A 13,227-nucleotide genomic window follows, 5' to 3' on the forward strand; every position below is an offset into this window, starting at 1 on the left:
GATGGCAGGGGGACATCCAAGCTGGACAGGGGGAAAATTCCCCTCAAGGAAGTGTGTTGCTTATCTACTTTTTTGTTTTGCTCCCATTAAATGAGTGATGACACACAAAACCCTCCTGCCCCCCCACCCCCCTAAGGTCAGAAGGCAAGAAAAAACCAACTGAATCGTCTCCTTCAGTCTGACACAGGTTCCAGAGAAAGCAAGCAAGCTCTACTTAAAAGCAACTACCATTGTAACCTGCGAGGAAAACTCTCTCTGTTAAATGTGACCTCCAAAGGAATTTAGTAAAACCTAGCTGCTTTAGAAGCATGTGTTGGATGTTCCAGTAGACTGCGAAGCAAATTAGCCACTTTGAGCTCATATTTTCCCTTCTGCTCAGGATCACAGCTGCCAGACTCTTCAGAGAATCAGTAGGCTGCACACAGAACATAATGCCATCATATGCTATGCTGACAAGTCCGTCTTGCCTTAGCAGTGCAACACCTGTAAGAGTCAGCTCGTATTTTCTGTAAACATCTATAAAAGTGAGGCACATTGAACAACTAGCTAAAAATCAAGCAGTGTAAGGGTTTAAAAGATCCTTCTGGGAAACAAAAGAAGGTATCCCAGATGCCGTAGGATTTCCAGCCTCTACTACAGACCAAGCAGTGGAAGCAGGTTTCAAGGTGCATCGTTTGACAGTCTTGGGAGACAGAGACAGTGGGTACTACCAGGTGTCTTGTACTGTTTCTTCTGCAGCAATTCTGATGTGAGACTGGAGTGCTCCCAGCCTCATATTCCCTACAGATTACAGCCATGGATCAGTCTCACTGGCACAACACAGCCCGAGCTATAAAACAGAGATGCTCTGTTTCCCATCACTTTCATCCTTCATGCCAATGGTCACACCCAGGAGCCAGGTTTGTACCAGCAGATTCCCCCAGGCTAGCGTAACCTCAGCATGGGACTTCCCTGTGTTCCGACTGCCTAGATAGAATATGCAAAACTGATGTAAACCAGGTTCTAACCCCAGCTCCATCCTTCTTTGTTGTTCTTGCTGTTCCTCTACTAAACTGAGGTTTTCTTATTTGCCTGTGTTTTTTTGACTTCTACTGCAATTCTATGCAGTGAGATAGGAAAATGCATAAATATTGACTAAGCCTCTTGATTTGATGGGGGCACGATGGGAGTAAAAGGCAAGAGAGAATTTCTACATCTGATTTTACTACATTACTTTTGAGGAAAAACCCTAGGGAGGTCTCCAAACTATGTCATAAAAAACGCTTCCTTGCGAGTTTGGCTGGCTGCATTCTACAGGTACCTATTTGTGTGGATGAAGTCCTCAGGAACTTAGATGCACTGGAGACTAGAGGTCCTGTTAAATCCGCAGAAGCTAACACCCTTTGAACACCAAGATTCTGATAAACCTGTACGAGCCCACCAGCATGCAAGACCATCAGCAACGGGCTGTATAGTGTGAACCACATCCAGGACAACACTGGCTGCCATATGCGGACAAAGATTACAGGACTACACACGCACGTGTTGAAACAGAGGAGCCTTTCAGGGGCAAAGCCACAGGTGCATCAGCACAACCCTCTGCTTCTGAGTAAACAGCTGGGTTTGGCCTCCCATTGTTGCTGCAGTTACGAGTGTTGTGCATGTGTGCCAGTGAACTGAGGGAGAAGTGAGCGTGCTGTGTGAAAGGTTGTTTGCTATTATTAACAGAATCAAGATGTTACAGTTAATAACCATTTGATTAATAAAAGGTGTTCTGAGAAATATCAGTTGTGATGTCTCCCCTCACCTGATTCTCTCTCAGAAAACAGGGAATTTTCAGTATACACTTAAACACTTAAATTCCAACCAGAAATTTGTTTTTCATTCAGGATTTTTTCTTCTACATTTGTTAATAGCCATTTTAGTTTAATGGTAATGAAAAAATCCAACCAAGCCTAAGCTTCTGTCTCACAAGCCTTTTCCTGTTTATTTAACAACAGCAGTGAGAATTCTGCTCAGTAAATTAACACAAGTGTGAACACAACATGCAGGATAAAACTTGCTTACAGAAACCAGTAATGAGAGTAGGGAGAACACATACCCAGTATAGTTAAGTTTCCTTTGATATATATTTATATGCTTTTGAAAGTGTAAAGAGAAAGGATATGCAAAGACAATTAAAGAATCTCCAGCTTCATTTTTAAAAAGCATGTAATGTACAGTCAAGTAATAATGAAAATATCCAAAAAAAAAAAAAAAGGAAGATTTGTATTTTAAGTGGTACAATACGCATTTTCTCCAGGAGGAAAACTTACATGGGACAGGGATTTTGTTTGAAAAACGTAAACAGTAAACTGAGAAACAGTAAACATGGAAGAGCTTAGGCATGCATTTTACTATAAAATTTTCTTTTCTCCCCTTTGCCTCCCCTTTAAGCTTTTGATGATATAAAGCAACTTTGGTTCAGTATACAAGCAGGAAAAGTAGCAGGTACCTGCCAGTACTTGCCAGTCTTCTAGTTAACTAAAAATAGTGGCATGCAGAACCTAGAAAATCAGCTGGTACAATCTAGCAAAGCTAGAATGAAAACTACTACCACAGCATTGTCTTGGGACTTCAGAGCATTATTTTTAAGTTGTTTTTCTTCCTTTGGTCATTCTTCTCACTCTCACTGCTGTTACTCCCCTCTTCTACCCAGTTGCCCCACCATCAAACCAATCAGATGGATTATACAAATTATAAAATAATTCCTGATTAAATATCAGTTACGTCTGGTGACCTGCTAACACATTTAACAGAAAATACTCTGTCACTTCAGCTTTTATTCACTGAATATAGGTAGACTATAGACAACTACACAGACAATAAGACATACCTGCAGTATGAGCGACTCTTTATCACCTTCTAATCGTGCCAATCTTTCTTGATAGGTTTCATTATTAGATGAATGATGATTGACCTGTGACTGGGGAAAAAGAAAAGGTGCTATGAGAATTTTTACAGTTAATATTAAAATTTCAAGCAATAGTTAATAAAAATTGACATAAATGGAGTGGTTGTTATACTGCAAAAAACACACAAAAATGTGTCTACAGATCAGAAGTGTTAATTTCATATGCATTAACCCTTTTGTACATACCTTTTTTAGCTGAAATTTGAATACTTTCTCATTTTCAGCAATCAAGAACGGTATAGGAATAGATTTGCCATTTTCTAGAAGATTTTGGGTTCATTGGGAAATGTCGTCTTATCAAGACAAAGAATATTTAATTTGAAATATCTGGTCCCAACAGTCTTTTGCCCAAGTCAAGGAAATTTAAGGTTTATTTTTAAATGGTAAAAATTGCTGTATGTGTTCTACTATTCCTGAAATTACTGAAAGTATATTTTTTGTTAGCAATTAACAAATTATTTGAATTATCAAATTCTTCTCAGGAACTACATTAGCTATGTAATCACAGGTTTCTAAATGGTTCTAAGGAACCCAACCTTCTAAAACATGGCCTGTTTCTAACTATTATGTCCCATTTCCTATGAATTTTAATACTCCAGATACAAACACCACAATTAAAAATAAATCTGTGGGGTGTTCTTTCAAAAGTTTAGAAGCCCCATAGCTTGATCCTGCACACTGTAACATCAAGTAACTGTGGGAATGGAGCTGTTTGCTCAGAGCACCCAAAGGAATATGAGCCTTTAGCAGTTCATTTCCCAGCTCCATTGAAGGCAATGAATTCCTGCCAGGGAATAAAACACTTTGGCTGGCTCTTCAGCTAACGCAAGAATCCAACTGCACTGAGTTCCTTTCAGCTACTCCAGTCTGCAGCTGACTACTTATTTGTACTTACTTGTACAATGGCACTAATACAATTATAACCCTCCCCTCCAACTGTCCTTTGTTTTTTAACTCAACATTTGTGAATATGGTTTTTTTTTTTTAATATTAAATATATTAATGGCTTCTTGACCTCCACTGAGGTCTATGTAAAACAGATGATGAAAATAAATATGGTGCTAGTTAATGCAAATCAGGAAATAAAATATTTATCCAACCAAAAGCTAAAAGACATATTTCAAGACAAATGTGTCATCTTTGTGAGCTGAGCTGTGAGGAACTGAGCACCCTTGGTCTGATATTTTTTGAAAGGACAGAGAATCACAAAGACACCAACAAACAGGACTGAAAAGTGCCTGAAGAGATCATCTGGTTCATTATTCCAACCTATGACATATGATTATTTGCAATATTCTTGTCTTGCTTATTCCTGAAGACCTCCAGAAATGATTACCCAGACTCCCCAGATATTCTGCTTCTTAGCTCCCATCATTAGAACATTTTTCATAATGTCTAACCTGAATCATCATCTCTTCAATGTCAACCTACTGCTTCTTATAATATCACCATGGACAAAAAAAAAAAGATTCTTTGCTTCAAAAATTTTTGTACGTATTTTAAGACTGTCTGTAGATCTCTAATTAGTAGGTCCCTCTTTGGGTTAAACAAACACAAGTTTTTCTGACTTTTCCTCATGGGTTAATTTTTCAACATCTGTTTTGTTGCTTTCTTTTGGTTCCTCTTCACCAATTGTTCCTCAACTTCTTTTGAAATTAACTGCCTAAGAGTAGACACAGGACTATAGCTGAAAATGTCTAGAATGGAAAAAACCTTTCACAGACCCTTGGGCTATATTTCTTTTCATGTCAGCCATACAGTGACACTGAAGTTCTTTCCTTATTAGCTTTTGTAGTACTACAATGAAAATAAGGAATCCTCATAAGTAACCATTTCTGTATGTCTGCCTAGATAGCTCTGACCTCAGCTATGCATCCTTAATCATACTGCCAGCCGTTCTGCCTGGGTTGTTTCTCCACTTGCAAAGCAAAGTCTTATACTGTACTTCAGAATCCAAAATCTTTAGCCTTGGCTGCTATGTTTCCATGAAGGTTAAAACTCCATTACATACCATTAAATTAGTTTTCTCAATGGAGAGCCCAGAGATCTTCCCCAGTCTGTCTCTGGCTCACACACAATGGTAGGGGAGACTTTCCTGCACCTAGAACATCAAGTACTCAGGGAAGAACAGCACACTGCCAGGCATGAAAAGATTCTCTTACTGACAAAAGCTAGTGATCAAGACTTCCTAGTCAGGTAGATTTTGCACCTTTCCTCCTGCCATCATCTGCTATTTTCTGAGGCTAGATTTAAGAACTATACCTGTAACCACTTGTGTAACCATTCCCCCCCGCCTTACCAGCTAAATTATTGCCAACACATTTCTACATAACCATTCTGTCATGAATGCAAAACAGAGTTCAACATTTTATATAATCAGTAATTAAGAATTAGTTCAACATCGAATCACAAATAAGCTATCTTACTACACTCACATTTACCAAATGTATAGCCTCCGATGAGATCTGCTGCACTGAGTGACTGAAATATCCCCTGCTCAAAGTCCGATACTCAATACCCATGTAAAACCTAGTGAATCACACCCATGTGAACAAGAGGAAGAAAAAACCCAAACTAAATATCCACCCTGCCAATAGGTCAGCAAGAGAGTGCTCAGACAAGTACAGGAAAGTACAGTAGGCAGAAAATGACCTGCTAAATAAAAGTGGCTGATTGACACACAGCAGTTGTTTAAGACTTTGGAAATCTTCATGGCATGCATAAAGACAAGATAAAACAATGTAATGTGAACCAAGACCAGCTGTGGATGGTTGGAGTGCATTCTGCAGTTGTGGAAGTCAGTACTGAGAGGAAATGAGGCAAGTGTAGTTAGATATGGCACGTATCAGTACAACTGAATTCAGGACCTATAAAAGTCATAAGACTACAGATCACTGGAGTTGGTGTAAGAGCTTGCAAACAATAAACACTAGACTTGTGTAACCACATGACCAAAAGGGCTGAATCACCAAGGTTTTCCACAAAGACGTTATTTGAGAAGATGTAGCCTTAAAGACTAAAAATCATTACCTGGGCTCCACAGATTGCAAGATAAAGATATTAATTATATTTATTTCATATAATGAAAGAATGACAGAAATTGCATTAAACATCTAAAAAAGGTTTATAGTAACACATGAAAACAAAGTAGAAGGAAAGATATGCTAAGGCAAGGTGGTTGAAAGTACGTTGATGGCAGTACCACTGCAGATCAGAAGTCAAGTGTATACCATAAATACTTTGCCTAAGGGAGCTGCAAAGTAATTTCTTGAATCATCTGTATTATAGTCTCCATAGAGATTTTGGAACTGGATTTTAGTTTAATGCCCACCAGAGTGCATCAGACATTATCATAAAATATTTCCTGAAACAATTCCATATCAAGTGTTTCTCCCAATTCTAGAAAAAGAAAATATGAAAAGAAAGGCTTTTGCATTCCATCAGCTGCTTCTGCTTCTTCATCTTTAGTTTCCTAATCTCTCTCTGGAATACGTTCTTTACTCTAACCTGAACATAATATTGGTAGCTGCTGGAAACTTGACTGTATCACTTACAACACCCAGTCACTACGGAGTCCTTTTCCAAGAAAAAGGCTTAAATATTCCTCCAGAATTTATGATACAAAGAAATTCAGACTACAGAGTATCATTCAACAACTTTAATTTAAACTGGGGATAAAGAGCAAAAAATGTAAAAGGGTGTGACAAGAAAGGTAAGAAATGTTTGATTGTGACAGCTACCTTAACTTTCAGCAGCCTTCTCAGAGCCCGGTAAGCATGGAATGTTATGTTTTCTTGCATGTTATTTCAATAAAAAACAATTCAGAATGCAGCTTATTGTCAGAACGACAAACACTGTCCAGTGTTTCTGTACAAATGTTCTGGGCAGAAGATTCTGTAACAGACCTTCTTGCAGAGTCTTGGTAGGCTGTAAAAGTGAGCCCCTTAAAGCAAGCACATGCAAGATAATAAAACTGAATACAGGCCAGTTCACCTTCTCCTCATGTGTGCTGGTGTTTCAGTTTCAGTTCAAACAATATTCAACACAGCTAATTTTAAAACAAAACCCCCAATTTCTGAAGTTGATCAGCAATCTGTTACACAGAAATTGTCACTAATACCATGGATCTCATACTGGGCTGAGGAGAGGGGAGGAGCTGGGAAAAGAAACCTGGCAGTCAGTTCCGGTGGTGATTTGTAAGATTTTTTCAACAAGTCACCCGCCTCTTTAGAAGACAGATTATGTCATAACCCTCCTCTCTTATTATACAGTCACATGAATCACCATCAGTTCCAATGATACTTCAATAAGATGCCTGTGGTAACTCTAATACTTGCATTAATGGGGAAGATTAGAGACATACTTGATGTACTGTCTTTTGTCACAGTTTAGAAGATGAAAACGAGTATAGCCAGCATAGTTCAAACAGTCAGGTTTCCTGCAAACTACCAGCAGCACACATATCATAGTATTATATTTCAATACCATAAAATGTACACTATGGATGTTTTCCAGCCTCTCTGGAATTCATAGAGCCATAGAATTGTTTGAGTTTGAAGGGACCATAAAGGTCATCCAGTTCCAACCTCCCTGCCATGGGCAGGGACACCTTCCACTAGACCAGGTTGCTCAAAGCCTCATCCAGCCTGGCCTTGAACACGTCCAGGGATGGGGCATCCACAGCTTCTCTGGGCAACCTGTGCCAGTGCCTTAACACCCTCACCGTGAATAATCTCTTACTCATATGCAATCTAAACCTACCCTCCTTCAGTTTAACCCATAACTCCTTGTCCTGTCACTACAGGCTCTTGTAAAAAGTCCCCCCCAGCTTCCTTGTAGCCCCTTCAGGTACTGGAAGATAAGGTCTCCCCGGAGCCTTCTCTTCTCCAGGCTGAACAAGCCCTCAGCGTGTTGACAGTTAATATTTAGAAGAGTATGGACTTCTCACGTCTTTAGTACTCTTTCGGGTCAGCAGAACTGATGTTATGAGTCACAGTAGTTGCTATTGTGTAGTGATGAGTGAGTAGCCTACCCAGCAAACATTTTTATTTTGGCATCTGACTGTGGACGTAATACAAGTTTAATCTCATGGCATGTTAGCACTACCTCAGATACACACCCATCTGAATATATGTACCTTCACTCAGTGTACTTGGGGAGGAGGAGGAGAAGGCTGAAACGTGATTTCTGGAACTGTAATTCTTACCTTTCATCTGAAGGCAATTAATAAAGCAACAACAGGATTTTCTATTTGCCATTGGTCCTAGTTGGTTAAATGGAAGTGGCAGTAAAAATGAAAAACTAACAGCATATAGTCTGAAATTAAGCAAAGACAGAGCTAGGTAAATTCCTGTAGTGATTAAAATAAAAGAATTTTTGCTAAATATTTATATTTTACCTGGATAATTTTGCATAACACTAATACTTCTTTCCTTCTCCAAACAGTTATATTACTCAAAGGAATATATCCTTACAGAATCCATAAGATTCTCCCTCAATATCATGAGCTTAATGGATACAGCATGGGTTTGATAGCTCCACCTCCTGCTAGTACAGGTTATGAACAGCATCCAGAAGAAAGGAAAGAAAAGCATAAGAATAATGTATACCTGTTTCAGGTCAGCCATCAATTCTGTGCTGCATGTACTTCAAAAGGTACATCTAAAGCATACTACAAGAGTCATGAGACACCTCCACTTCATATGAAGGCATCCCTTTCAAAATAAGACATCTTACCACTGCACCATGTTTTCCAGAGACAAGAGACCTTCCATTTCACTACACTCCATCCACTGCAGTTCAAATAGCTCAGGTAATTTACAGTGTCTGTAGAGAGCCCATAATACTGTTTGTAGTAAATATTAGGACTTACGTTTGTGATGTTTTTTAATAATTTCAGGTTATACCCACATGCTTACGTACTAAATGAGAATTGTGCCACTTTTATTGGGAATGGTGTGTTCCAGTTAAGGCCAGGTGGAAAGATAAGAAGAAAGCAACAGGACAACAGATGAAATAGTATGTGAACCCTCTAACTGAAATCCCTTGGGAAAACCAAAGAAAGTCAGCTAAAGATGAGACACTAAGCTTCAGGGCGTGAGGGGTGTCTCAGGTTCCTTAGCTTGCAACAGGAGCTTTTAACAATGACAGATTTATGCTTAGGCCCTCTAAAAAACCCTAGCATCAGCTATCTGCAAAATGCTTCCCACAACCTGCCCACCAACTGCTTTATAAGAAGTATGCTGCTGCCTTACCTGTAATGTTAAAAGTGCACTCTATATACACAAGAACTTTTCCATATCCTTCTAGCAACAGACTCCTGAGAGACATGCCTCCCTTAATAACTCCTGTGACCTCCTTAGCCAGGCTTTGTCTTACTAACAAGGGATCCTCAAGTATCTGCATTGTTACAAACTCCTGTAACACTGCATGAAACCAGGGCGGTACTATGTGCCTATGTCAGATATTCAGCTTCTCAGCCAGAATACAACCAGAATAAGTTAACTGAAATTGCCACAGAATTATCACATGCAGTGAAGTACAGTATCGCTGTACCCATTGCAGAGTTTTGTCTTTCTGACATTAGGTAAGATATATCAGAGAAAGTTCTTTCTCTTGTGAGAAATACTACTGCAGACTAATATTTTTTATTACTGGCAGAAGGTAGAAAAAAGTAAAATGGAGAAAAAACAGTAAACAAAGGAAAACACATTAGCTGCACCTCACAAGTGAGACAAGGCTAAATTGGTTTTTGGCTCTGTCCATCTGCTCTTAGATTTTGTTGCCCCTCTCTCCATACCTATGGCCATTCTTGGCACAGGATTTTCACAGGTCATTTTAACATCAAGGAAGTCAAATGGAAAGAGCTGAAGTGTGGTGACACCTTATTTCAATTTGATCTAAATATTGCTTTGTCCCTGCTGCTGTTGCATGATGTTACTATACACATTATGATACACGACTACTGGTTAAAACCAGATCCTCTCTTCTAAGCTTCTGAAAATAGCAGTTGTATCTGTCATTTTGCCTGCCTGGATCTTGTGATATTTGTATTTGCTGCCCTCACCCAGTCCAAGCCACAAATACCATGCAAACCTAGCTTAGCCAACCACTGCAACATCAAAACTGATCCTGATCTCTGAAGTGATTTCTCCTAATAATGAAATTTGAGCCAGCTTTGGCATATTCCACCAAGGGTTTATTGAAGTCTGTAGCAGTTACTCTGTTAAGTGCCATCTGTTACTCTGGAGTGTACTCATAACTTTCATTATCAGCCAAAGAGCAACAGTTTCTGATTGCAGGCCATGAATGCTATCACAGTCAGTGCCAGACATGTGACATTAGGGTTCTTGAACATGAGAATTAAATAAGCAACTTTGATTGTTTCAACTTTTTTTTTTTTTTTTTAAATCACTTGTCAAAGGAATTTGGGAGTAGACTGCTTAAATTCTCCTGGGTACAATGCAAGATCCTTTTCAGTTCTATTCCCTTTCCCCACATGTGCTCACTCCTTTAAAGAGCTTGCAAGGAAAAGCAGCAGTATTGATATTCTCCTTTAATTACCCTACATAAAAGGAATTGCATGCAACAACAGTAACAGCATGATTAATATTTGTAAAAGCCTGTGCCACATTTGAACATGCTATCCTTTCTGAACATAGTACTTGAAAATCATCACAAAGACACCCTGTGTTAGCCCTGCCCAATCTGTGAACATTTCAGTGTGAGACTTCCTTCACTGAAGCTATTTCTTGAGCCCTTTTTCTTTATGCTGTTGTCCTCAGTGTATCCTGAATGCCACACAACCAGATAACAGCACACCTTAGCCCTTTGTTAGCAAACCAGCCTTTTTAGAGATGAAATTTAAACGTGGAAGCAAGGGTGGCACACATACCGTATCCAAAATCTCATTTGGATAAGAAATTAATACGCAATCTCAAAAAACCCTGAAGAGTCATTTAGTTTAACTGCACAGAACACAGGTTAAACTAATGGTATACTTTACTAACTGCTCCTTCCTGTTGTCTCTCCTCCTTCACTATCCCACTCACTCCCCATTTAATCCCCTCCCCATCCACACTCCAGAAATGTAAGTTTCCAGAACCTGATGTAAATATTTTGTAAATTAATTTGAAGATCACAAGCTTTTATTAAAGTCTGACATTATATCATGAATAGTTTATATGGACTTAAGAAACTACCCAATTTAAAGTTCTTAATCACATTTCACTTAGGTATTTACCTACCTTTTATGTTTTTACAGCTAATAAAAAAATAGAGTGCATGCACATATGTATACATGTGTGTTTTTAATCCTATGCCACACAGAAGTGCTAACATAAATGGCGTGGACAGAATTTGTAAGAGAGGTACACGCAGGTTAAAATAGAATTAAAAATTATAACGAGAGGATGTCCTGCTTGTATGACACACAATTAAATTAATATTGTAATTAAAAACCCCAGTCTACTCTAAAGGGTCTATTCACTTCCTGTTCAATGATTTTGCAAACACCAAAAAAATATATATTTAGAATCTAAAAAATCCAAAAGCTGTCAAAAAATAAGTGATTTTTCCAAGATGACAACTGCACAAACCTACGTTTTTTCTTTTATAAGACAAAAACCAATCTCATGCATTTAATTAATGTTCAGACAGTTCATCACAAAATTAGGATTTCAATAGCACTGTCTTTAAAAGAATAATTTTATCAGAGTAACATGCACAGGAAAGAAGTACCGCTAATTTTATCCAAAACAAAGGCATGCTACAAGGTCCCATACAGTTACCACACTGAAGAACTGATTAAGCAAAGAACTAGTGCAAATAATTTTTCATTCTAAAGCACAACATGCTAAACAACATATTGTCCTTTTTTGCCATACATTTCCACACCGGATTTGCTTTGCTGTATTACAAGCTCAAGAAAGCACGAGCACTTGCCAGACTCTATTGCCATTTGTTCAAAGTCTGATCCTAGAGTTTCACTTTCAAAGACAAAGGGAGCTGATTCTCCCCCCCTCCCTAAGCCTCCTCCTCCTCGAAGAGACATCTTTAATTCATTTCTCATGAAGAAGCTTACAGTATTTAATGTCTGAGGCACTCAAGACGTTTCCTTTTGCAAAGCTGAGAATTCTAAGATTTGCTGATGTGCATTTACAAACAGAAAACAAAGCCCGGCAAATCACTTACCCTCTTCAGCCACGTGAAGTGCTTGTAAATATCAATCTCACCATCCATGCTTTGGGCCCATCTCAGCAGTCACATCCCCAGGGTTAAAAGAAACTTTTGGAAGCAAGCGCACTGCTTTGTTCTACAGGATACCGCTGTGACTTCGTCCCCTTTCAGCCCTCAACTTATAAAATCTTGAATGCGTGTTCACATTTTAAGCTAAATCTTCTGCCTCTGTCCCACAGTCTTACCCCAAAAGCTTCTCACAGATGTATATATAACACACGACTGTATAAACTTCGGAGTCTGCCCCAAACATCTGGTTTTTTTAAACAGCAGATCAGTTAGCAACAAGAACAATGAAACTCTAAAAACGTCAAAAATATAACTTGCTAAACGATCTTTAAAAAAGGATCTTTCAAGAATAGTCTAAGTCTGCAGAAACTGTTCCCTTTTAATGTTGAATAGCAAGCTAAAAATTATTAAGCTGTCACTGAGAAACTATTTTCAAGTAATGCTTTCTCTGGCTTTCTGTTTGAAGAGTGGCTGGAACTCATTACCGAAGACCCCCTATTTCCTGTCTCTGTTTTACTCCCTGTTTATCGTAACACTACTCAGCCTTCTCAGTTTATTTCAGGCTCAGACTAAACCTAAAAATAAGTTCTGCTCTTTGAATTACTTGCCTGTCCTCTCAAAAGACATTATAAAAGAGGAGGAATTCAAGGACGATCCTGTGGATACCTTAATTATCCCATAAATAACTGCTATTGCCAAAGAGGCAATTTTCCATCTTAACACAAGATGATGATACCCTTCTGAGATTTTGCCTGCTGCTGCTGAAGCTGAAGTCTCATAGCATGGCAACTTTTCAGCCTTGCAACACCAAGATAAACACACGCAAAGCAATGCTTTGGCAAGAAGGGAAGTTTAAAAGCATTGCCTGTTACTGTGGTGTCCTCTAGTGCCTCCACAAAGTAGTTATGCTCTGTTTTTTCTCCATAAAAACCAGTTTCCAATCCTGTATGTAGTGGGCTGGTTAAATATCACTTTGGCTTTAAACTGGGCAACTGATTGTTCCACACACAAGGACAAATGCTTGGACAATGCCTATTAAGACAGAAATG

General features: G+C 38.8%; 1 protein-coding gene across 1 annotated transcript in view; it reads right to left on the minus strand.

Moving 5' to 3' along the window:
• The window catches only part of PPFIBP2 (PTPRF interacting protein, binding protein 2 (liprin beta 2)), an 81,412-nt gene that overhangs the window by 44,833 nt on the left and 23,352 nt on the right, over positions 1-13,227 (minus strand). Inside the window, exon 3 of the mRNA XM_010157595.1 lies at positions 2,855-2,944. Coding sequence (XP_010155897.1) covers positions 2,855-2,944 — 90 coding nt within the window. The remainder of the gene's footprint in view (positions 1-2,854; positions 2,945-13,227) is intronic.

Source organism: Eurypyga helias, unplaced genomic scaffold, assembly GCF_000690775.1.
Source record: "Eurypyga helias isolate BGI_N326 unplaced genomic scaffold, ASM69077v1 scaffold24408, whole genome shotgun sequence".
Taxonomy (NCBI): domain Eukaryota; kingdom Metazoa; phylum Chordata; class Aves; order Eurypygiformes; family Eurypygidae; genus Eurypyga; species Eurypyga helias.